At 47.3% G+C, this 23,982-nt stretch overlaps 1 protein-coding gene across 8 annotated transcripts in view; it reads right to left on the bottom strand.

The window, feature by feature from the left end:
• Nucleotides 1-23,982, bottom strand: part of CAMTA1 (calmodulin binding transcription activator 1) — a 964,678-nt gene that overhangs the window by 662,189 nt on the left and 278,507 nt on the right. For all 8 annotated transcript variants that reach the window (XM_064363183.1, XM_064363184.1, XM_064363186.1 and 5 more), the window contains one exon: nucleotides 1,075-1,142. In XM_064363183.1, coding sequence (XP_064219253.1) covers nucleotides 1,075-1,142 — 68 coding nt within the window. The remainder of the gene's footprint in view (nucleotides 1-1,074; nucleotides 1,143-23,982) is intronic.

Below are 23,982 nucleotides of genomic sequence, written 5' to 3'. Positions count from 1 at the left end.
ACACCCAAGCCTAATAATGTGATATTTTAAAGTACCTTCCAGAATAAATAAACATTCCTAAAGATGACCTTTCCCATGACTCAGGAAGAATGAACAGGTCAAGGCCATTGGCACAGAGGACACACCCAACCCTTTCCTGGTCCCAGCTAACAAACCTGGGGACTCTGGGGCTGCCGTCCAACGTGAAACCGACAGGACGCTCCACAACTTCAGTTCAAGCCGGCAGTCCAGGTGTCCTGTGTAAACCACACTGCGGCTACCACCCCGCCAGCTAATAAACACCTGAGCCCTGTCACCACTAACAGAAAAATTGCGGCAATTGGAAGAGAGTGGCCATGTATTTCCGAAGCTCTAGAATGTAACATTCCAAAAATAAAAGTCTGGAGTTGGGGAGGACAAAAAGAGGCTGCCTTTTAAAATCAACCCTAAGTTCCAACGCCACCGCTCTTCACACAAGGGTAACATCACTGGTGCTGGCGGAACGCAGGTCGGCTCTATTTTGGCCAATTCCCTCTATTTCCAAGTAGTGAGAGAGGCCGTTTGCGGCAGTTAGCAGGTTCAAGGACATTTACTACATAATAAACTGCGAGCTTAGCCATCGCTTCTGATTTGGGGGGATCTCTTTACCACCAATCAAGAATAACTTGACTTTCAGTTTGTAAGACACGTTGAGATAAAAGTGGGCAGTTAAGCTGGTTTCTCTTTTTTAAAAGCTCGTTTCTAGAGAACACTAGTGGCAGGTGAAATTCCCAAAATAAACTTCCCCCGGGGCTCCTGCCTGTGAAGACTTCCAAGCACCCGGCTGAAGGATCCAGCCGTCAGGTTACAAGTTCCACCCGGCGGATGGCACTTGAGCTCTTTTTAATCCATCTGACGGTATTCACTGCCACAGTCTTACGTCAATGAATGAGACCTCAATGTCGAACGCCATCCAGCTCTTTCCCATCCTGTTCCCTGCCTGGGAAAGGCACTTTCAACTCGTTGCCCAGGAATTGACTGGCCAAACCAGGTAATCAATGCAAATCAATCCACTTACTGTACATATTTGAAAAACTGCAAGATCTGGGACATTACCTTGTCTTAGGGGAGGTGGTTAGCCATTCTTCGTGTTTCTCAAATGTTATTAAATAAGCTGCAATTTCCTGAAACAGAAGAATAAAAAGATAATAACAACAATTAGCTCACGTTGGATCCCGAGAGGTAAGAAAGTTTTTGTTGTTTCCCAGGTGCTGTTTTCCTTTGCGAGCCTGGAACTCCAGCTCTGCTAGAGAAGCCCTCAACTTGGACTCTGTGTCTATTCTGATTGTCTAATTGATTGATTCCATTCAACCTGCCACATGGCAATAATCAAAGCACTGGGCCTCAAAAGATGAGTCGGTGGCAAGGACGAAAATCTTTCTTGGTGGGAGGAAGACATCAGACACCATTTCAGATTCTAAATGTCATTAATTGAGGGAGGGAGAAACGCATGCCAAAGACAGGTCTCCACGATGCAAGGTCATCACTGAAAAGTTTCATCCTTTCCTGAAGCTGGACGAATCTGTCATCTTTGTCACAAGAGACGTTGTGTTCTCTCAGCTTCATCCCCAACCCCTTGAGCCAAATCACACAAAGATTAAAAGAAAAGACACGATAAAGCCATATTCCAGAGAGGAAGTGGGGGGAGAAATAAGTTAACCTTTCTCGCTACTGATAACTTAAATCTAATGAGCAGCGCTTCCAAAGGATGAGCAACGTCAGCAGAGTTTAAGGTAGAGATGAAGAAAATGTGGGCACCTGAAGGTAAATTAAATATTTATAAACACAACAACATCACTGCAGACAGAATTACTGATTTATTAATAATTTCCATAAAAAGCCAGTGAGTGACATCAACATAAGTCATTGCTCCAGCTCGAGGCATTATATGGGCCATTACTTCCAACTCCGAAAGGATCTGCTAACATGAAATTGGCAGGGATTGTAAGTTAAATTAAGGTTGGACTAGTACACATTTCCCTTGATCTTGGTGATGCTACAACACGGAGCTGCTGCCCTGACTATCAGGAAAATGCAGAGGGGAGGCCTCCAACTCAGCTCTCTCTGCAGCCAGGGTTCCTAGAGGGCTCCTGGGAATGTGGCAGCCCCTCTGCCTGGGGGTGAGCAGCCTCTTTCAGCTGGGACATAATGGAGTTGACACCTGTGACCAGAGATGCTAAACTTGGCCTTGGGAAGGAAGCGAAACCCAGTAAGCAGAGCAGGTGAGAGTAGAAAATATCCATGAGGCTATGCAGTCCAAAGACCACCGGCCAAGTGGAAATCAAGGCCTCACACACCATGGGAGCTGGCCACTGCCACAAGGCAGCCAGTGATTGGAAACGGAGTGCCCAAGCCACCTCTGTCCGGAAGCCTGGACCTGACAAAGAACCTAGGAAGCAGAAGCCTATAGCAAAAATAGAGTTGCTTCACTGTGCAAGTTTCTATCGCTGACTGCAGCTGAAGAAATCATAAATAAGCAGCTGATCAACCAGCACATTGTTCTCTCATCCCTGAGCCTTTTCACGTTTTATTTCCTCTCCTTAGAAAAATCTTTCCCTGAGGTCTCACTGTAGATGGATCCTTCCTCTGGCTAGCCCTCCCTAACTATTCATGGTGGCGTCAGTCATCCCTCCTACTTGCTCGGGTGCCACTGGCACCTTCCTCCAGTGGGCAGGATTTATAACTCTGCATTCTAATTGCTTGTTTACTTGGATAACATCCCCCATTGGAGCATGAGAAGGATAAGGAATATGTCATCACTGACATATCCCCAGGACTTAACAGTGTCCTGGGGCACACAGGAAGCACCTGATAAGTGTTTGTTAGACAGATGACTAGAAGAATGGATGGATGGATGGATGGATGGATGGATGGATGGATGGATGGATGAATGGATGGACAGATGTACGGACGGACGGACGGACGGATGGATGAATGGATGAATGGATTTATAGACAGATGAATGGATGGATGGATGATGGATGGACAGACGGATGGACAGACAGACGGACAGATGGATGGATGGATGAGTGGATGAGTGGATGGATAAATGGATGGATGGATGGATGGATGGATGGATAAGTAGATGGATGGATGGATGGATGGATGGACAGACAGATGGACAGACGGATGGATGGATAGATGGATGGAATGGGATGGGGGCAGGAAAAACACACATGGCAGAAGTAAATACACATGCAGAAGTGAGTGTGCTGTGTGTGTCTGTTACTGAAGATAGTTGACACAAGAGCTTAAAAGCTGCAAAACGCAGCAGTTCATGGATAAAATTTTTCAGTTATTTAATTAATTCTATGTCACTGTAGGAAGGCAGCATGATATCACAGTTAAGAGCACATGCCTTAGAAGCAAACAGTGTCCTGGCTTTGGGTACCAGCTCGGCCTCTTATTAGTTCTATCATCTTGAGCACGTTACCTAACCTGTCTAGAGTTTCCTATGAAACTGGGAGAATATCAGCTCATGGGGCAGTTCTAAGGAATGATAATTGTAAATACACTGGCTGGCAGATAGCATGCCCTTAAACAATAGCTGCCATCAATCATTATAAGATCTACGTGGTGTGAGCCACCTATCCAGCAGCCCCTGATGAGGTCACAGGTACCAAAATGGTCCAAGTCAGAGGCTGCCACCACTGCTGGATTAATCATCATCTGTCACCTCCACCACCCCAGGCACCACCATGTGCCCATGCCTGCAGACATGAACGGTAACATCGGAATGACCGTTCAGAGTTGATTTGTTGACTGGTTCCCATTTGGCTTCACAAAACCAGTGCAGACCACGGCTGGGGTCAGTACGTGGATTTACTAGGCCACTTGTCAAGTGCATCAGCTCATCTGCCTGAACTTCAGGTGATCTGGGATTCAGAGGAATGGCCTGTGCAGCTGGAACCCCCTGATCCATGGCCCTGCCCAGGACCATTCCAAGTGACCCTTAGTGGCCCAGGGGTTGGGAGGTGCAGTGTATCCCAACCACCTCTAGACGTATGACTTGTTCCAAAACCCTGAACACCCAAAGAAGATTCATGGATCTCCTTCAAGCAACACTCACCCCAACCTGGCAGGGCTTCTACTGCTATGGCCCTCCGAAAAGGAAAAATTGCCCGGACCACTTACTACCTTCTGTGTTTACTCTACAAACACTTACCGAGCATCCACTGTTTCCCAGGCAGGGAACAGGACCACTACGAAGCCCGCCGTTCAGGAGCTCACAGTTGAGCAATGGGTACAGGCGAGTCAACACGACAGTATGTGTGAGTGCTGTTACAGGGTCACCTCTGTGGCCAAACTTAGGGGGGTCACCTCATGTCTAATGAGCTTCTGTCAAGCAAGCAGAGGTCCAGGAAATCACGCTGATATAGGGACTACCTGTGAGCACTCGCCACTCCCTCCTCCACCCCCCAAAGGTAAATTTTGCTTCTCCCAATCCAGGACACCTCCCCCACACACAGAGCCCTTCTGAGAGCAGCCTTTCCGAGGAAGCTGAATGCCCCAGGCCCAGGTTCCCACCTCTGTTATACTCAGGTTGGCTGGGCCCTGAAGCTGGACTCACCTGCCAGGGACTGTCCCATGCTGCTGCACGAACCCAGCTGGATGGAGCATGTCTAAGTTACCTGTCTAATGCCAGGCCCCTGCTGCCCAGCCTTCCCAGCCCATGGCCCTTCCCCAGGCCAACTCCTCATCAAATGGGCAGACCACAGGTGAGCCTGCCTTGCAAAAGTTCAGGAACTGGTTTAGAGAGATTTGCCAAAGAACAAAAACCACATTAGGTGCAAATGGCATTGAGCCATGTAAGAGCCATCCAAATTCAGGGTGACTGGGGGGAGAAGGACTACACCATCTGTGTCATTGCTGCCATAAATATCACCAGTGCTAGGGCAGTGGAGGCACTGCCCTAGGACTTACATGGGACCATCTCATTTAATCTTCATAACAAACTATGAAATAGGAACCATGGCCATTTTACAGGTGTGGAAACTGAGGCACAGAGTGGTTAAATGACTTGCCTAAGGTCACATGCCAGCACCTGTAGAACCAGAACCCAAACCCATGCAGAATGGCTCCCAGGCTCACATTCTGCACCACTGCTCTGAGTTTCAGAAAGGACAGCCACAGTGTGCTTGAATGAGGGAGAAAACAGAAAACTTCTGTATGAAGACCTGGATTTTTCCCAGCCCAGGCTGACAGCTCCCTGTTCCCCACTGACCCAGGGTCATTGCCCAGCCCCACCTCCCTTCTGTGGACCAGGAGGAGTCCAGACTGAAGCTCCTTCAGTGGGATTCTTTCCTTCTAGCAGGATCAAGCTCACTGCCGCCCCAAAAGCCTAGTTCAACTCATGAGAGCCTCGATGTCAGGACAGGCCAAATTCCTTGTCTCCATGGAACGCTTGGCTTAAAGCATCACAGGAAGAGACAAAAGCAACACACAGAGCTGGAGGTGCTCCCGCCGAGGAGGGGAGGGAGTTGTGAAAAGAAGGGTTTTTAGCTCCACAGTCTGGCCTCTCTCATGTTTTTTTTCAGTAGAGACGGGGTTTCCCCGTGTTGGCCAGGCTGGTCTTGAACTCCTGACCTTGTGATCCACCCACCTCGGCCTCCCAAAGTGCTGGGATTACAGGCGTGAGCCATCGCACCCAGCCTGGTCTCTCTTCCCCTAGAGGTCCACAAACCTAGGACCCCAAGGAAGGCAGATGAAAACATAGGTCTGCTCTATCTCATCTTGACAGAGGAAAACACTGAGGCACAACACAGGAACGAAAGTGTCCAAGCTCAGCATGCTCATGGTGGAGCCACGCCAGGACTCCACACTCGCAAGGCATGCGTGTTCCCCTGCATTTGCTGCCCCTCAAACACAAGTCTGGCTTGAAAGACTCATAGGAGGCTGGGCAAAAGCACAGCCAAAGGAAGTGAAAACAGGAACTCAGAGAAAAACACAGACACGTGTGCACAGCAGCACCGCTCACAGTAGCCAAAAGCGGGGAGTCCCCCAAGTATCTGCAGACAGATGAATGGATAAACCAAATGCATCATGGACGTGGACGTACAATGGCATGTTACTCAGCCATAAAAAGGAATGAGGTTCTGACACCTGCTACTACGTGGATGAATGCTGAAAACAGGATGCTAAGTGAAAGAGGCTAGGCACAGAAGGCCCTGTATTGCCTGGCACCACTTACACGAAACATCTGGAATAGGCAAATCCATAGAGACAACATGCAGATTTGTGGTTGCCAAGGGTCGGGGGAAGAGGGTGATGGGGAGCAACTGCTAATGGGTGTAGGGTTTCCTTTTGGGCTGGTGAAAATGTCTGGAGCTAGATGGCTACATAACCTTGTGAATGTACCAATGGCCACTCATGGTGAATTGTATGTTATGTGTCTTTTAGCACAATAAAAATAAAAAGGAGAAGAAGGAAGAGGCATAGACACCCAGTCAGATGTGGCACTGAGATGAAGGAAACGGGAGCCCTCCCACCTATGCAGACAGCCCCTGAGCCTGAAGGACCACACGCACGTGCCCGGCGGTCTCCCCTGCACCCTGGCTCCCTCAGCTTCCTCCTCCTCCCAGATCCTAAACACATATTGATGCTGAGAAGAATGACTCGACTGTCAAGATGAAGAAATTCACCACAGGCTCCAAAGCAAAGACTGTCCAGCTTGCAGATTTTAAATGTTTAGTTTGTCCTTTGGACGTTCAAACAGAAAAACTGCCGCCAAGGTGCGATGTCTGTGTGTTGCGGGGGCTCAGGAGAACAAACTGGCAGGGTCCCAGACAGGCCCGTGTGTCTGCTCAGCAGATACAGTCTGGTGCCTGCAGAACAGGGAGGCAGGTGGGCCCTTCCCCAAGGCTCCCAGCAAGACACATCAGGAAGGGAGGCCCGGGCAGGACTGGGGGCCGCAACGCTGCGCCTGGCATCACTGCCTGCTCACACGCCGTGCTGCCATGCATCCACCTCCACCATGCAGAGGCATGTGGGTCACCCACTATCCATTCCCCAGGCTGATGAGTTCTGAGGGAGGACTGCAAAGCCCACGTCAGGGGCCAGCCAGCAGGGCGCCAGCACGGAGCCAGCAGGGCTGGAGGGTCCCGGCACAGGCTGCCCCACGGGGCTGGCAGGTGAGCACGCATCGCTGTGCTGACCTGGCTCCCGCCCTTCATGCCTCAGTGCCCGTGCGCCAACTCTGCCCACATAACCTGTCAGGCCCTGTTCATCATCCAGCCCCTCAGGGGAGTCCCCCTTGCTGTGTCCCTCCACAGTGCAATGTAGCTTCTGGAACTTTCTCGGCAATGGCTGCACCACTCGGGCTTTCTCTTGCTAGGTCTATGTGGGTGGTGGTTCTCCCCTCCTGGTTTTTCATTAGTCAGGGAGGGTCTGCGTCTTGGTCCGTCTGTCACTGTGGAACCCTGACACAGCAGAGACTGCGAAGCTCTCTTCTAAAGGATGTCACCCCAAGAGTCCACGCCTGAGCCTCCCCGGAGATGGGTGGGGGGAGGGCATGTAGATGGGTGGGGGGAGATGGGTGGGGAGATGGGCGTGCACAAACAAAGGTGCAGTTGCCATCAAGGCTCGGGTCCTGAGTGAGAGGTCACACAGCACTGTTCCTCCAAGTGCCCCTCATTTAGGAGGTAGCTCGTGGCCAACCGGTGAGTGCCAGAGCGGCACCGTCTAATGGAAACAGAACCTGAGCCACAACGCAAGGCACGTGTGTCATTTTAAAATTTCTAGACGCAATCGCTAATGCACGCGGGGCCTGAAACCTAGATGACAGGTTGATGGGTACAGCAAACCACCATGGCACGTGTATACCTATGTAACAAACCTGCACGTTCTGCACATGTATCCCAGAACGTAATGTAAAATATAAAAATAATAAAATAAAATTTCCAGAAGCTACATTTTTAAAAGATAAAAGGAAAGATAAGAAATGTTAATATTTTATACTTTAACCCAACGTATCCAAGAGAGCAGGATTTTACTAATTTTTAAAAAGTGATCATGTGCCGTCTCATACTCCTTCCCCCACTAAGGCCCTGTGTGTTTCCCACGGACAGCCAGCCTCTCTAGCTTGGCTCAGCCACATCTCAGGTGCTCAATGCCACTTGTGGCTGCCGTACTGGACAACCAGCTCTAGATGCAGACGTCACAGGAACCCACAAACACATAGGCCTTCTGGAGCCAACGGCGGCCACCCCGCTGCGCTCTCTGTGTCCCCAGGGGCTGACCTAGAGGCCCAGGTGTGGAGGAAGCTGTTTCACAGCACACACTTCCAAGGAGAGCAGGTGCCCCGCAGTCCATCTCTGAAGTGACGAGCTATGTCCCCTCCAGGGTGTGGGGAGGCTGCCGTCCTCTCAGAGCGGCTGGATTCACCTCCACTTCTCAGCCCCGGCTCTCTCTGCTGCCCCCACTCCCTCCCCAGAAGGAGCTCTCCACTGCAGGCTGTGTTTTGTCTCAATCCCACAGAACCCCAGCCCAGAGAGATCAGCCTCCCCTCCCACAACGTCCCCTGAAGCGCCCCTCAGAACAAGCAGAGGGTCCCGCCCAGGTCTCTCAGACAGTCCGGCCTCCGTCTGTCTTCAAGATACAGGTTCAATATCAGGGATGGAGGAAGGTCTTTAGTGCTCACTGTAACAAATTAAACAAACAACAAGTGTGTGTGTGTATATATATGTATTTATATAAATATCTCCTGAGTTCAAGTAATAAAAATATCTCTATAGTCTATACAATCTCAGATATATTTTGCACACAAACATGGATTTTCAACCAAAGTATAATTTCTTAAAGTTTGGTTTTTATGAGAGTTCTGCACAAGGATTTTATCTGTAAGGTACCGAAGCTGACGGGGGGGAAAAGGGGAAAAAAAAGCCAAGTCTCCCCAGCAGCTGGCCCCAGCATCTGCTACAGCCACAGAATGCAATTACATTACTCCCAAACGAGAAGTAAAAATATCTTGTTTCCAATCCTCTCGGTTTTAAGACTCATACTTAATGTCCTCGGGGTATTTCAATGGTGCCAGATCTCTGTGTTATGCACTTTATTAGGGATGTGTGAATGTCATATTAATGACTTCTAACCAACATGTTTACAGTGAAAGCAAGTTTTCCCAGAATCCACCACTCCCTGCACTTGATGAAACATAATTGGCCTTAATTTAAATAAATAAATAACCAGGCCCTGCCCTCTCCCAGTGGTATGATCCAGCGGCTTTCTCCAGGGCACCCATGCATGGAGCTGGCGGGCCCTCCTCCATGACGGACAGTCCAACCCAGGTCCCACAGGACACGGCTCCCTGTGAGCATTCCTGTCCCTGTCCACTGATGAACTTCCCAAGCACCCAGCTGGCTGAGCCCACACCCTGCACAGGATGCCCTGAATCCCCACCCACAAGTCAAAACCAACACCCCCAATCTTGCTTTCAAAATGACCAGCTCTTGCGATCAACAGCCAGCATATGGAATAATGGTTTATATTTTCTCATTTGCGTGGAATGCAACACAGCTCTACGCTGACAATTTAAGAGAGCAGCAGTGGTTGAGACTGTAAGGCGTCTGGAGGACCGTCGACAAAACGGTAACTAGCAATTCAGAATACATTCCTAACAGCCTGGGCTTCTGAAACGAAGCCTGGCCCCACTGGCTGTCTGTTATTTAGTCATAGTAAAGCATTCTTATGACCATCAAATTACCAATCAGTGAAGAAACAACGAGCCACCATAGAAACATCCACAGCCAGAGTCTGTAAAGAGGCAGTTCACCCGGTCTTTCATTCATTTATCTACATATTGGTTCACTCATTTGATGAATTATCGAGCACCTACAATATGCCAGGCACTATGCAGGGTCCTAACAGTACAAAGACACATGAGTAATGGCCCTTGGAAATACAGCTGGGAAGACAGATAGAGGTGCAGGACCCAGGGCTATCATGTCAAGAGCAAAACAGAGTGCCAAATTGGCAGCACGGACGATGTGTCCAGACTGAGAAGAGAAGGAAGGGTTGTGCCAAGGAGCTAACATTTCAATGGGGTCTTGAAGAGTGAGTAGGAGGTTGCCCAGCAAACAAGTGGTCAAGGTATCAGGGAAGGGAAAGAGCATAAGGGAAAGCAGGAAAATGGGAGCAGTAAATGTGTTCAGGGAAATCTGAGCGACATAAAGTAATGAGAGTCCACAGGACAAGGAAAAGAAGGGCAGAACTCAAAGCCAGAGAGAGAGGCACCAAGCTGTGGAGGGATTAAATGCCAGGCAATGGGGTTTTATCCATAAGAACCAGGGGAAGGCTCTTAAGCAGATGGGAGACACACAAAGAGCTGTGCTATCCATCCATCTATCTATCTATCTGTCTATCTATCTATCTGTCTATCTATCTATCTATCTATCTATCTATCTATCTATCTATTTCGAGATGCAGTCTTGCTCTGTCACCCGGGCTGGAGGGCAGTGGCACGATCTTGGCTCATTGCAACCTCTGCCTCCCGGGTTCAAGAGATTCTCCTGCTTCAGCCTCCTGAGTACCTGGGATTACAGGGGCCTACCACAATGCCCAGCTAATTGTTGTATTTTGAGTAGAGACAGGGTTTCACCATGTTTGTCAGGCTGGTCTCGAACTCCTGACCTCAAGTGATCCGCCCGCCTTGGCCTCCCAAAGTGCTGGCATTACAGACGTGAGCCACCATGCCGGGCTAGCTGTGCTTTTTAGAAACATTACTCTGGTGATGGCCTGGCAGAGAAGAGGCCACTGATCGGAGACCATGCTTACAGCCCAGGATAGAAGCCATAGGACCCTGAACTAAGACCGTGGGGGTGGAGAAAATGGGACAGAGATGAAAGTTTTCAAAAGCAAAATAAATGGGGCTTGAAAACCAATTGGCTGGGGAAAGGAGGGACAGTGAAGTAGTGAGGACACCTCGAAGCAAAGGTCTCAAACTGGCAGCCCAGGGACTGACTCCACCCAGAGATGTGCCTGCCTGGTCCACACAGTCTTCTTGGCATTTGGCTTATCTGCCTAAAGACTGAGGGTCAGGGATTTCCAGCTTCTCTTGAAAAATAAGGCCTGGCAACCCCAGGCCTGCACACTGCACACCATCCACTGCTTGGCGCTGAGAAGCTGCTGTCCACTTGGATGGGCCTGAGCGCTCAGAGGACCGCCACCTCAACCCGCCGGCTTTCCTCACTGTCATGGCCAGCTTGGATTTGCAGGCCCTTGGCCTTGGGGCTCCTACTCCGGTATTTATGGCATTGGAAACTGAGTGGATTGTAAGACCATGAACCAATATGGGCAACCCAGAAAGAAACAGATTTTAGAACAGTGCAGTGTTAACCAGAACACTCACTGCCCCTTAACACAGTGACATGTGCTGATGAAGCCAGACCCAAGATTGCCCCAATTTCTATTTTGATATTGTTCCAGTCATCAATTTATTATCTCTGAGTTCCAGTTTCGCCCTTCCTGGTCCTTCTCTGTGATACTGAAGCTGGACCCTGTAAACGTGTCTCCTTTGCTGGCGTAGTAGGATGTTAAGCTTCATCAATAGGCAGCAATGACACAAACTTGCAAGATGATAGTGGCAGTGACACATCCGCTGCGGACCTCTTACCATCACCATCATTACTATAATCATCACCATTATTCAGAGTGGAGTCCAGTGGCCATGCAGATGAGCTCCAGCTACACCCTCGGGACACAATCCCGCCGCTGGCAGGCTGCTTTAGACCAACTCTGTTCTGGTTGACGTCCTCAAGGGACAATTAGCCACTCCTACCGACCACTCCCAGCCCAGGCCCTTTGGCAGGCAGTGTGTTCCTTTGGTAGCCATGCACTCTTTGAAGAGGTTTGAACTTCGGCCGATGTCAGGGAGGGTCTTCTGGTCCTTATTTTATTTGCTCTCTACTTTTCCTCAGCCTAGAGATAGCAGCTGCTGCTTTGCCTCTGATATTTTGGAAACACTTAGAATTCTCTTTCATCTCTATGAGTAATCAGCCACATTCTACTAGCTAGAAAGTCATTATGTATTAAATTTTCTGTTTAAATAACCAAACATGGCTTCTGTCTCCTGATAGGACCCTGACTAATATAAGAATAATCCACCGGCCTGGCCAACATGGCGAAAACCCACCTCTATTAAAAACACAAAAATTATTCAGGCATGATGGTGGTGCATGCCTGTAATCCCAGATACTCGTGGGGCTCAGGCAGGAGAATCACTTGAACCTGGGAGGTGGAGGTTGCAGTGAGCTGAGATCATGCCACTGTACTCCAGCCTGGGCGACAGAGTAAGACTCTGTCTCAAAAATAAAGAAGAAGAAGAAGAATTAATCCACAGTGCTGAGGATGTTTAAATCTCACTGATGCATAATTCTAGAAAACACACTAAAAAGTAGAGGGAAAATGAAAAAATACCTGAAAGAGCAGCAGCATGTATGTGAGAGGAAATATCAAATTGCCCAGTGAGGCCTTTACAGCAAGTTTCCTAGATGCCAGCCAGATCATAGTTTGAAAGGCACTGGAGGAATGTATGCCCTGCCCTTTAGTTTGTGAGGAGACCTGAATCTACCTCTTTTGAGAGAGAAAATGCTTTCTTTTAGAACAGAAAAAGTTACTCCATCACCCTTTGGCTGTATGATTTGGGGGAAGTCACTCGATATCTCTGTGCCTCAGTTTCCTCTAATGCTTACCACGAATCTGCATGTATTACTTTGTTTACTACAATTATGTTATCCCATATTTCAGGGGTTAAAACCTATTTTTAATCAGCATCACTGAGGTATAATTTACACACAATAAAATGTACCCCATTTTAAATGTATACTCCAATAGATGTTAACAACAAATACATTACGTATCTATCACCATATTCAAGATGTAAAACATTTCCAGGACCATGTAAGGATAATTTACTCAATACAGAATTCTAGAATGACAGATTGTTCCCCCTTTCAGCACTCAAGAGAGCCAATTCCACTGTCTTCTAGTTTGCATTATTTCTAATGAGAAGTCTGCAGAAATTCTTATCTTTGACCTCTGTAATTTGTCTTTTTCCCCTCCTCTAGCTGACTTTAGGATTATTTTCTTGCTGGGCATGGTGGCCCATGCCTGTAATTCCAGAACTTTGGGAGGCCAAGGCAGGAGGATCACTTGAGGTCAAGAGTTCAAGATCAACCTGGCCAACATGGCGAAACCCTGTCTCTACTAAAAGTAAAAAAATTAGCCAGGCATGATGATGTGTGCCTGTAATTCCAGCTACTGGGGAGACTGAGGCACAAGAATCTTTGAACCTGGGAGGTGGAGGTTGCAGTGAGCCAAGATCGCACCACTGCACTCCAGCCTGGATGACATGACAGAGTGAGACTCTGTCACCAAAAAAAAAAAAGAAAGAAAATATTGTTTTCTTTATCACTAATTTGAGTAAATTTTATTATAATATGTGTGCCATTCTGCAGTTTTCTTTGTATTTACCTTGCTTAGGGTGTGTTGAGCTTCTCAGATGAGTGAGTTTACAGTTTTTGTCAAGTTTGGAACACTGTCAGCAATTGTATCTTTAAATAAAGAGCATTAGGCTTTACTCTGGCAGGCATTTAGGTTACTTGTGGATCAGCCTGACCCTCCCAAGGCTTATTTTTAACCTTCATAAAGGTAGGTCTATGGCACTTTTTACTCCAGAAATGTTTTTACCCTGCTATTATTGTTTTTTCCTTCTGGAGTCTCTACTGAACATCCCAAATACTCAAGGACAGCTCTCTGATCTGGCTGGTCAGAATGCAAATACCTCCAAGTCCTGTATGAGCTCTGTAAATGTTATAGCCCCTATGTGCATTTTGTCCAGTTTTGTGGAGTTTCACCTCATACATCAATGGTTTAGTATTCAACAGAACATTGCAGGGGAGCCATATACGTTTCTAGAGCACTCTATCTGCTAGACCTTCTCCTGTAAAATATTCTGCCCTACAAATTCTAGATAGATCAGCCTCTCCAAACTCTGATATCTGTCTCCTCAGCTCAACAAGGTCACTGTACTCTTCTTGGAATACCTCCCTGAAGATAGTCTTGAAACACCTCCACGCAGAAATACAAAGTGACTGTAGGGTTTACAGTCTTCTCTTAGAAACCACAGTCCTACTCTGACTATCATCTAATAACTGAAAATATTTATTTCACAGGTTTTACCCAGTTTTATAATTGTTTGTAGCAAGAGGATGAATCTAGTCCTAGTTATTCCATCACAGCAAGTAGCGAAAGTCTCATCATAAGTTTTTAGACTTTTATTTTATTCTTTGAGAGGTCAGCAATCTTTGGATGAATAATGTAGCCAGCCTAAAAAAACAGGGTTAAAACTTTGAGGGTGCCATTGTTGTCTCAGGGATAGGCTATCATAAGCCTATGGGGATACAGACTTTCTCAAATATCAAAAAGTGGGAGGGACAGATAGTGTTTGAAGACTACTCAATACTGATTCTGCCTTCTTTAATACCCACGCCCCTTCACCTCTACCCCCAGATGAAGATGTAGACTTGCTGATTTGAAGGTTCAGTTCAAGAATCAGAAGAGCCTAAAAGAGCACAGACTGTTGTTATAAGTCCTTCCAGAACAGTGATATAAACCTGAATATAAAACAGAAGTAGTGTTGCAAAAATTTGGCTTCTTCTTCAACCTTGGCAGGATTCTATGTGCATAGAAAGTGTCACTGACAGCCACACACTGCCAACTCCCATTAAGAACTAAGGACAAGGGATAAGCTATGCAAAAATATGCTGCATCCACTTGGTCCTTGTGTAGCCACGGCCCTTTGAGATAAATTCTGAATCCATGGCTAAATAAATCATGAATTTATGTGTGTGTGTGTGTGTGTGTGTGCGCTCTTTCCACCCATAAATAACCCCACCCACAATGCTGAAAAGCTCCACTAACACCTCTGCTTTAGAACATTAACCAATACAGCCCTTTGGAAATGGGTCGTAAGTCACTCAAAGAAGTCAGAAAAAGCTTTGATGGTAGCAGACAGCAGCTCTGGTGCCTACAGGGACAGAGCAGAAGTGGGCATTTTGCCTCGGTCTAGGCGCTTCCAGCCTCCAAGTACAGCAGAGCCATCTAACCCCGAGCAACCACGTTTCCTTGCAGAACAAACACCAACACTCATCCCAACCCTTCCCCCAGCACAAATCCAATAAAACTAATAAAAACAGAAGCAAGCCATCTTAAAATTAACACATCCAAGATACAAGCAGAAACCATTGATCAAAACCTCCTATCTTCCCTCACAGCCGACAGCTCCAGAGAAGCCCTAACACCCCATAATGGAATCCCATTATCTACAAAAGAAACTCGTTCCAGAGGACAGTCACAAACAAAGAGAGAATCAAAGGAGGCTGGCAAAGGGGGAGACTCCACCACTCCCCTCTGCTCCCATAGAAGGGGTTCAACACTCAAGCAGAGAGAGCCATTAGAACTGCAGCAAGCGGAGGCACTTTCCACAAGTTACAAAACTGAGAATGAAATCAAGACAGAGTCCAGTGGGGAAGGAGGGTGTGAGAGCCTGCTTCTTTCCATCTGTGCAAAAGCAAAACAGAAGCTTCTTTCACATAGGAGGAAAAATAGGGTCCAAAAAAAAAAATCTTTCCTTAAATTCCAGAACTGCCTGCATTTGGAAAACACAGGGATTTCAGCCAAAGTAGGGAGCAAGTAAGATTCATTAGCAAATGCCTCAAATCCTTAATTCACACTTCAAACAAACAGGTTAATTGTGTAGCTAACAGAGTGTGACTTGATTATGGGCCACTGGTGGCCATTAATAGATGAAAGGTGTTTGGATTTCAATAGTGTTTGTATTTCATAACCCGCCTTCATAAGACAAGTTCAGATTAGTCACCACCTCTATTTGCTAACACCTGTGATCATGAATCCCACATGACAAACGAGCACCCCAGCTTTGAGCTTCTGGAACTGAACAGTAAACAGGAGGAGAATTCTTGAATTTTACAGAGGTAATTGTTCTACCCTGCTTTGAAGAGGAGTGAAGTCTGGTCTCAGAAGACCTTAACATATGCATGAACACAGGCCTCCTGGCTGACACACAACTCAGAAGGCCCACTGCCGTGTTGCCACAGCAAGGATCCCTTTGGGAAAGCAGAAAGGGACTGGGTTCCAACACTCAGATATTATTAATCAGTCATGCCAGTGCCCCATTCCCAAAGACATGAGCCTAGGTCCACGTGAGGACTTAGTTCAAACTAAAAATGGTGGATGTGTCAAAAAAAAAAACTGACCATTGATAAGTCTATATCAGTCTTCCCTTTGACCAGATGGGCCCCATCCTTAGAATCTCAGATTTTATTAGAAAGAAAAGAAGAGATGTCTTATTCCTCTTCTCTTGCTCCTTGAGGTTATCAAGGAGTAAGATGAAAGATAAGGAGTGCGAAAGCTCATATTGTGTCACCTGAAGAGCAGCATGGGCTGCAGGGAAAAAACACAATCAAATATATCTTCCTGAAAACCTTGTGATGCGGTGATGCACATAATGTCAAAGCTATAAAAAGGGAGCTTGCTTTTGAAAGGGTTACAACGGAGCAATATCAAGAGAAGAAGGACTCAATTTTTTTCTAGTCATGTAAAAAAGAAAGAGGTTCCGATAAAGGGAGGCCCTTCTTGTCCCATGTGATGACAGTCTACGAAGTCAGTCCCAGCAGATCTGCAGCCAGCCACACTCCCAGGGGAGGAACCCTGATGCAACATCCTTATCCTTGTCTTTGAAGTTCCACTAATTCCTTGGAGATCTGAGTCAAGCATTAAAGGGAATATAAGCCATGGTGAAAACCTAGGTCTTCTCTCCAAGCTTATGATCTAGGAAGACCAGGCACCTAACTTAGGGTCTAAAATCACTGATATTGAGCCAGATGTGGTGGCTCACACCTGTAATCCCAGCACTTTGGGAGGCCGAGGTGAGTGGATCACCTGAGGTTAGAAGTTAGAGACCAGCCTGGCCAACATGGCAAAACACTGTCTCAATTAAAAACACAAAAATTAGCTTAGCGTGGTGATGGCAGCTGTAATCCTAACTACCCGGGAGACTGAGACACAAGAATTGCTTGAACCCGGGAGGTGGAGGTTTCAGTGAGCTGAGATAGCACTGCACTCCAGCCTGGGTGACACAGCAAGATTCCCTCTCAAAAAAAAAAAAAAAATCACTGTGATGGAAAATGCACCATAGAAAATCAAAGAAGAGCCAGATCAACACAGGCTGGAGAAGTCAGAACAAGGAACCAAAATGTGACAGCAGGGAAAGCAGAGAACAGGAAGACTTCCGGGAAGGGAGAGGTGGGCTGCTGTCCCTGGTCCTGAGCCGACACTGTGGTCCAGGGCAGCAATTTCACTGCTGCAATTTGTCGTAACCAGTGAGTCCTGAAATCAGTTTAAGGTAGAAATTGGTATTGTTTTAATCAAATAGAATGGAGTGGAGTGGAAAATATCAGAGTTCACCATAGGTAACATTGTTTCCTGAAACTTCTGTTCAGATATCATCATCATAAATGAATATACATATATGTGTTCTGGGTCATAACATAAAATACATTTCTGGCGACTTGTTACAGACATAGTTTTGGCAAATCACTGCTCTATGGCACAGTTTTTTCTTTCCACCCCTGGACACTGAAGACTTCTGACCCTTTTTGCAGGAATTATGACCAACGTTTTGACCAAGAGGCAGTGGTAGCAGAGAATACAAGATGTAAATCAAGAGGAACAAGAGAGAATGACAACCACCAAGAGACTGTGAGGGGAAAGACAGGAGCAGGTTGTTGCTGTTTTTACATAACAGTTACCAAAATTGTTGGGAGCTTTTTTCCTGAAAAGTTGAAGTAGGAGGCATGTCTCCAGAGTTACTTCCAGCTGCACAGGGTTTCAAGAAGAACATGACCACATGCCAGTTCACCAGAGGCCTTGCACGGGAGGCAAGACTGTCTGCTAAAGGGTGTCTGTCCCTTAATCCTTGGTCCCCACACTCAACGTAGGGCTTTAACTCGGGTTAAAGCCTTTAACTGTGAACTGGAAATAATGACCTTTCCTATGTGAGAAGGTGGTTATGAGGACTAAATGAGCTAATTTAGGTAAAGTACTTAAAACAGGGCCTGGAACCAGTGAATGCTATAAAAGGGTTAACTATTCCTACTGTTTCACTTGGATATAAGTTGAGATGGAAAATGTAAAGATTCCATGGTACCCAGCCATTAAAAAATTAATGAAGAAGTTAATGTTTCCAATAACAATGTTGAGGAGAAAAAGCAAGATACGACACTCTGTAACAGTATTATCTCAAATGTGTTTTTAAAGAGTTCACAAAAGTATTGGAAGAAAATTCACTAAAACATTAACAGCAGTTGGATTTGGGTAGGAGGCCTCAGATAAATTTCTTTTCTGCACATTTTCTTCTATTTTCCTATTTTTCTACAATTAGCATGTGTTTTTATAATTAGGGAAAAAAACCCTATACTTCAAAGACTGTAACTCAAAGTCAAAATGGCTTTAATCTTGAAACGTGCCATTCTGCAAGGCAGGCAATAAAACTGAATACAGGAAGGAGGGACGCAGCGGGCTTCATTTGCACAGTCATACAGATAAGCCACCACTTAGCAGGAATATGGTATTTCTGACTTTCTGATCTTTCTGTCATTTCACAACTGCCAAAAATGGGGAATTTACCCAAACTTTTGATTTCCTTCTAACCCCAGTAGGGCAGAGTAACAGAGATTACCTTCAAAAACCCCCAGGATACAGAAACACCAGAGCAGATCCTCCTGGCCACTCCTCAGTCAGACAGGCAGCACTCAGCACTGGCAAACTTCTTAAGCCCTTACTATGTGTTGAGCACTGAGTTTCCAACATCTCATTTAATCATCCCAGTAACTTTATGATAGAAGTATCATCTGTGTCCCCATTTTACAGATCAGGAAATAGAATTTTAAGAGTTAAGTAATGTTACTATTCCACCCTTATACTCCCCTTCAAAGCAAACTTCCTTTGCAGTGTTTACACGGGCTGCCTTCAAGTTCTTACCTTCCATTCTCTCCCAAGCCCACTCCAATCCGATTTTTACCTCCACTATTCCATCAAGACAACCGTTGTCAAGGTCATCAAAGACTTCCACATTGCCAAAGCCAGCGGAGAATTCTTAATCTTAATTTTACTTGCCCTGCCAGCATCTTTTGATAACCCTCCCTCCCCACCGAAACATCAGCTTCACTTAGCCTCTAACACGCCCACTCTCTCTGGACCTTCTGCTCTCTCTGGCTGTTGCTTCTCAGATTCCTTTGCTGATTCTTCCTCATCCCCCTGCCCTCTAAACAGCAGATTGCCCCAGATCTCCTCCCCTGGACCTAGTTCGCCATCTCCACTCCCTCTCCAGTCATCTCACTCAAAGTGAGAGCTTTAAACATCGTCTCTGCACTGACTACCTGAAAATTTACATTTTCGGCCTGAACTTCTCCCCTTGAACTCCAGGCTCCTAGATCCAGCTGCCTATTAAACAATTCCATCCAAACATCTTCTAGGATATTAAACATTACACATTTCACACATAACCCTTGATTCCCCACTGCCACACCCACACCCCTTCTCTTTCTGTAGCTTCCCCTGTCTCAGTAGATGACAGCACCACCCTGCTAGTGGCTCTGGCCAGACATCTGAGTCCTTGTCGCCTTTCCTTCTGAAACATTAGAAGCAAATCTGTCCACTCTACCTTCAAAATATGGCCAAAATCCAACACTTCTCCCATTTTAATTGCTGCCCCCTTGGTTCAAGCTACCAGCACCTCGTCCCATCTGGAAGCCTGCATCTGTCTTTCGGCTCTCCCTGTCTACACTCTTGCTCCTTCACACTATCCAGGGAGACCCTTTAAAAGAGCCCCCATCTCATCCAAAGTCAAAGCCAAGGTCCTCCCAATAACCTATCTGTCCTACATGATCTGGCCCCATGATTTCTCTGTGATTTCTCTGATCTATTCCTTCCACCCAGCCACATGGTCCCCTTGCTACTACCTGAACAGACAGCAGGCTCCTGCCCCAGGGCCTCTGCACCTGCATCCCCTGTGCCTAAAAGAAACTCTTCCCTCGGAATCCTACTTGGCTCACTCCCTCGCTTCCTCTGGGTCACAGCCCAAATGCCCCCTTCTGGATAAGGCCTCCCTAACCACCCTGTGAAATAGCAGCATCCCCTGACACACTGTCTGGCCCTCTACCCCACTTTCTTTTTTCTCCACAGCCGACAGTCCCCACCCCGCTCCATGATGGGGGTAGTGTACTCTGCAGTGTACTCTGGATTTTGCTACACTGTTTTCTGAATGCCCTTCTCCAGGCCTCACCCCACCCCCACTGGAATGCAGAGATTCTCCTCCATTTTGATCCCTGCTATATCTCCAATCCCTAGAACAGCACCCAGATTTCACAAATATTGAGTGAAGAAATGAATGAATGGATAAATGAATGAATGAGCAAATAAACCTGTTCAAGGTCACACAATAAATTCTGGGGCCAGGTTTCAGATTTGGGACTGCGCCTCGGGAGCCCACAGACCTCACATCCACAATCCCTTGCCTCTGGCTGCCAAGACATGTTGCCTGACAACCTCCAAAGTCAGAAATATCCAACCAGCACACAGCCAGGGAGGAAGACGTATAAGCCCCCATGTGGCTAATGGAACCAGGTATCTGAAATAAGACGTTTGAATTGGAAAACTGAGGACATATGGTCATGACTGTAAAATCACGTCATTTAGCTCAGCTGGGATAGGTCAGCATTGAGAGTGGTCATAGGGCTGATTTCCATGTAGAGCGGGGTACCCACAAAGCCCCATAAAGCGTAGAACAAGGATTTGCCCTTGATTCCAAGAAGGCTCAGGAGATGCAATGCAGAAAAGCCAGCATGAGTCCATCTTCATCACTGGGGAAATCACCCAAAACCCTGATCCTACCAGCAGAGCCAACAGCCTCCGCTTCATCCCTCAAAGATAGCTTGGACAAACACCTCCATCCTCTTTGCTCATTTTGATAATGGTCCCCCAGGCAGGAGGGCATGGGTATTTTCAGCACATTATGGCCCAAATCCTTTGTTTTAATTGGTCCCAGGCATTTCCACTTTTAGAGCCTCCTTCACTTATTTGGTTTAAAGAGTCAATCTCTGAATGATCCAATCGGAGCCCAGAGAATAGATAAGATAGTAAGACTAATCTATAACATTTGTGTTTAATGGTTAGATATTAATTGGCTTTTTTTAAGTGTGTAAATCGGTCCATTTTTAGTCTTTCTAATCTGTTCGTTCTCATTAATGAAGGAGCAATACTCATCAACAGCTCTGCACTACACATCACCTTGTAAAACTATAGTCCGTTTATTTTTTAAAAATAGAATAGATTTATCACTATTTGAAATACAGAAAGTCATTAAAATAATAATTAAAAACACAACTACAAGCACAATAAAAGTTTCATGATAATAAACTACATTTTAATATATATTAATTCCCCTAATGATTTACCCCATACATCTTACAGGGTCAAATCAATGTCTGCACCAAAAAAAAAAAATTCAATTAAATTCTATTCACTGTATCTTTCAAGTGAGTCTATTGTTTGCTTTTGTCTCCTATCAGGTCATTTGTCAGTTGTTCTAGCTCAAGATTACAAATAGAGGGGACATGGCCCCATCAAGGTCAGGAGAAACACGTCCAAATCCTCCCCAATCCACCTTCACCATCTCCTGCGAATTTGTCACTGATGACCTTGTTGGAGGAGGGGAGGAAGAGGGGGAGGCTTGCTCCAGTCCACACTCCTAAGCAAGCCATCGGTCTGCGGGCCCTGACTGGCACGCTCGCTCTGATGCTCAGCCAGCCTCTGTGCCTCCAAGCACAGCCCAAGCGAGCCCCTGACTGTCCCTCTTTAAATTTCCACTTGCCCCAAAACACACACCAAGTCAGTGCCTCTCCCAAAGCTCACTTCCCCTAGGAGTTTCAGAGCCAGAAAAAGCATATCTGCTATTCAGTCCCCTGCACCAAAGCAAGTGATTTACCAAGTCTTTACCTTGCCTGAGTGATTTTTCTAGACTTAACATTCATACACAATTTCCATGCCGAGAAGACACCGCTGGCGACAGTTTGACAAGCTGGAGGGCTGCCTGGTGGAGGCGACTGAGTGGACTCCCTCTCTGGTCCCCTCCCTATTACCCACGGGGATAACTCCTCGGAGCCAGCAGGAAGACCTGGGTTCAGGGTCAGGTCTGGGTCTGAGTTGCAACCTGGGATCTGGGATCGTCGGCTCAACCACTCCCTTTGCGACCACTAGGGGGCAACAGGCGTCACCGCGATGAGAGAGAAGGTCGTGCTCAAAAGGTTGGGCAGAGTCAGAGCTTTCGACGTTGGAAGGAAATCACTGCAGAGCCTCACTCCATCGCTGCGGGGAGACGACAGCGACCACCGCGATCACGCCCATTTTTCAAGCGAGGAAAAACAAGTCACTGAATGAAAAATGATGGACTACGGGACCCAAAGTGAATCAGTGTCCAAGCTGAAATAAAAGCAGGCGCGGCTGCTGCATAGTCGGGCCCTTTCATGAGTTCCCCCGAAAGTCCAGAAAGTGCAGGACGGTATCCGCGCCTCCCGCGATGTCGGGGCGCCCTCGAAGCTCTCTAGGGCCCGCCCCCTCACCTGCTCTGCACTGATGCTGTTCTTTGTGTGGGCAGAGGAAAGGAGAGACCAGGGCAGCCCCTGAGGCCGGCAGCTCCGGACACTTCCAGGCCCCGCCTCTCAGAAGAGCCCTCCCTGCTCCGGAGAGCAAAGGGTGCGTCCTTCCTTGGGAGCCGGGGCTCACCCGAGGACCTGCGCATCCGCAGCCCAGCAGGCCGCGGCAAGGAGCAGCAGGCGCAGAGCTCTCATTAACCAAGATGGCCTCACGCTGGTGCCGGGCTTTCTAAGTCTCAGCTGCACGATGCTTTTTAAAATATAGGGACAATTTGGGCCTGTGGTTAAGACCGTTTGATTTTATTTTGTACTGTCTAATATTTTGCCAAGCCAGGCCCCGGGTAAGTCTGGAGTCTAAGCTTCAGACTTCGCTGATTCGGCAAATGAACCCAGTTAGCAGGCACACACGAGCCCCACCCCGCTTCCTGCCACCAGCCCCTCTGCCAGTCCCCTGTTCCCACTCAACCCTCAGAGGCCACAGCACCGCAGAACCTGCTGTCTAGGCTTTCTTGTTCTGCTCCCCTCACAGGCACCCCGCCACCCACAGCCCACCCTACAGAGAGGCAGACAGACCTGGTGGTCCCTGGGACCAGATGACCAAAACGCTTCACTGACAAAAGCCCTACCCGTCAGCTGACCCTTGGCCCAATTCCTGTGTTTATTCCCTCAACAACTACTGAGTGCCCCGTGACCCCATGCCAGGTCATCTGCATCTAATTTTCGGTTTGGAAAATATGACCACTGTGATCCCGATGGAAGGAGGTGAGGCTTCAGGAAAAAAAAAAACTGCATTTTCTAACTCTGGTTCCACCACTTACAAGCTGTATGACCCTGGGCAAGTCAGTTAACATCTCTGAGTCTCATATTTGTCTTTGGAGGGCCTCTGCAAGGGCTAGCTAGGTGAGATGAAGCGTCAGTCGCCTTCTGCATAGCGTGTGGCATGCAGTACTCACTCACTAAATGACAGTGGCCTCTTCGTGGAGAAGGATGACAATCTTTCCCAGTTGCCTTTGGGTTAAGGGAACAATCATAAAACGAAGGCATTGCCTGGAATGGGAAAACACTCCTAGGATACTGGGGGCCCAGCAGGGTCAAGGGCATGGCGGGAGGGGTCTGAAACTTGCCTTTCCTGCTCGCCAGCTCTGCGGAGGCCAGGCCTGCGTCCAGCTGGGCCATTCCTCCCACCATCCCTGAGTTCCGAAGCAAGCGAGTGAACAGAGAGGGGGCGACCTAGAGG

This window comes from Aotus nancymaae, unplaced genomic scaffold (genome assembly GCF_030222135.1).
Source record: "Aotus nancymaae isolate 86718 unplaced genomic scaffold, 86718_ANA_hifiasm-v0.15.2.pri h1tg000053l, whole genome shotgun sequence".
Classification (NCBI taxonomy): Eukaryota; Metazoa; Chordata; class Mammalia; order Primates; family Aotidae; genus Aotus; species Aotus nancymaae.
This window is presented reverse-complemented; position numbering and strand designations above follow the sequence as displayed.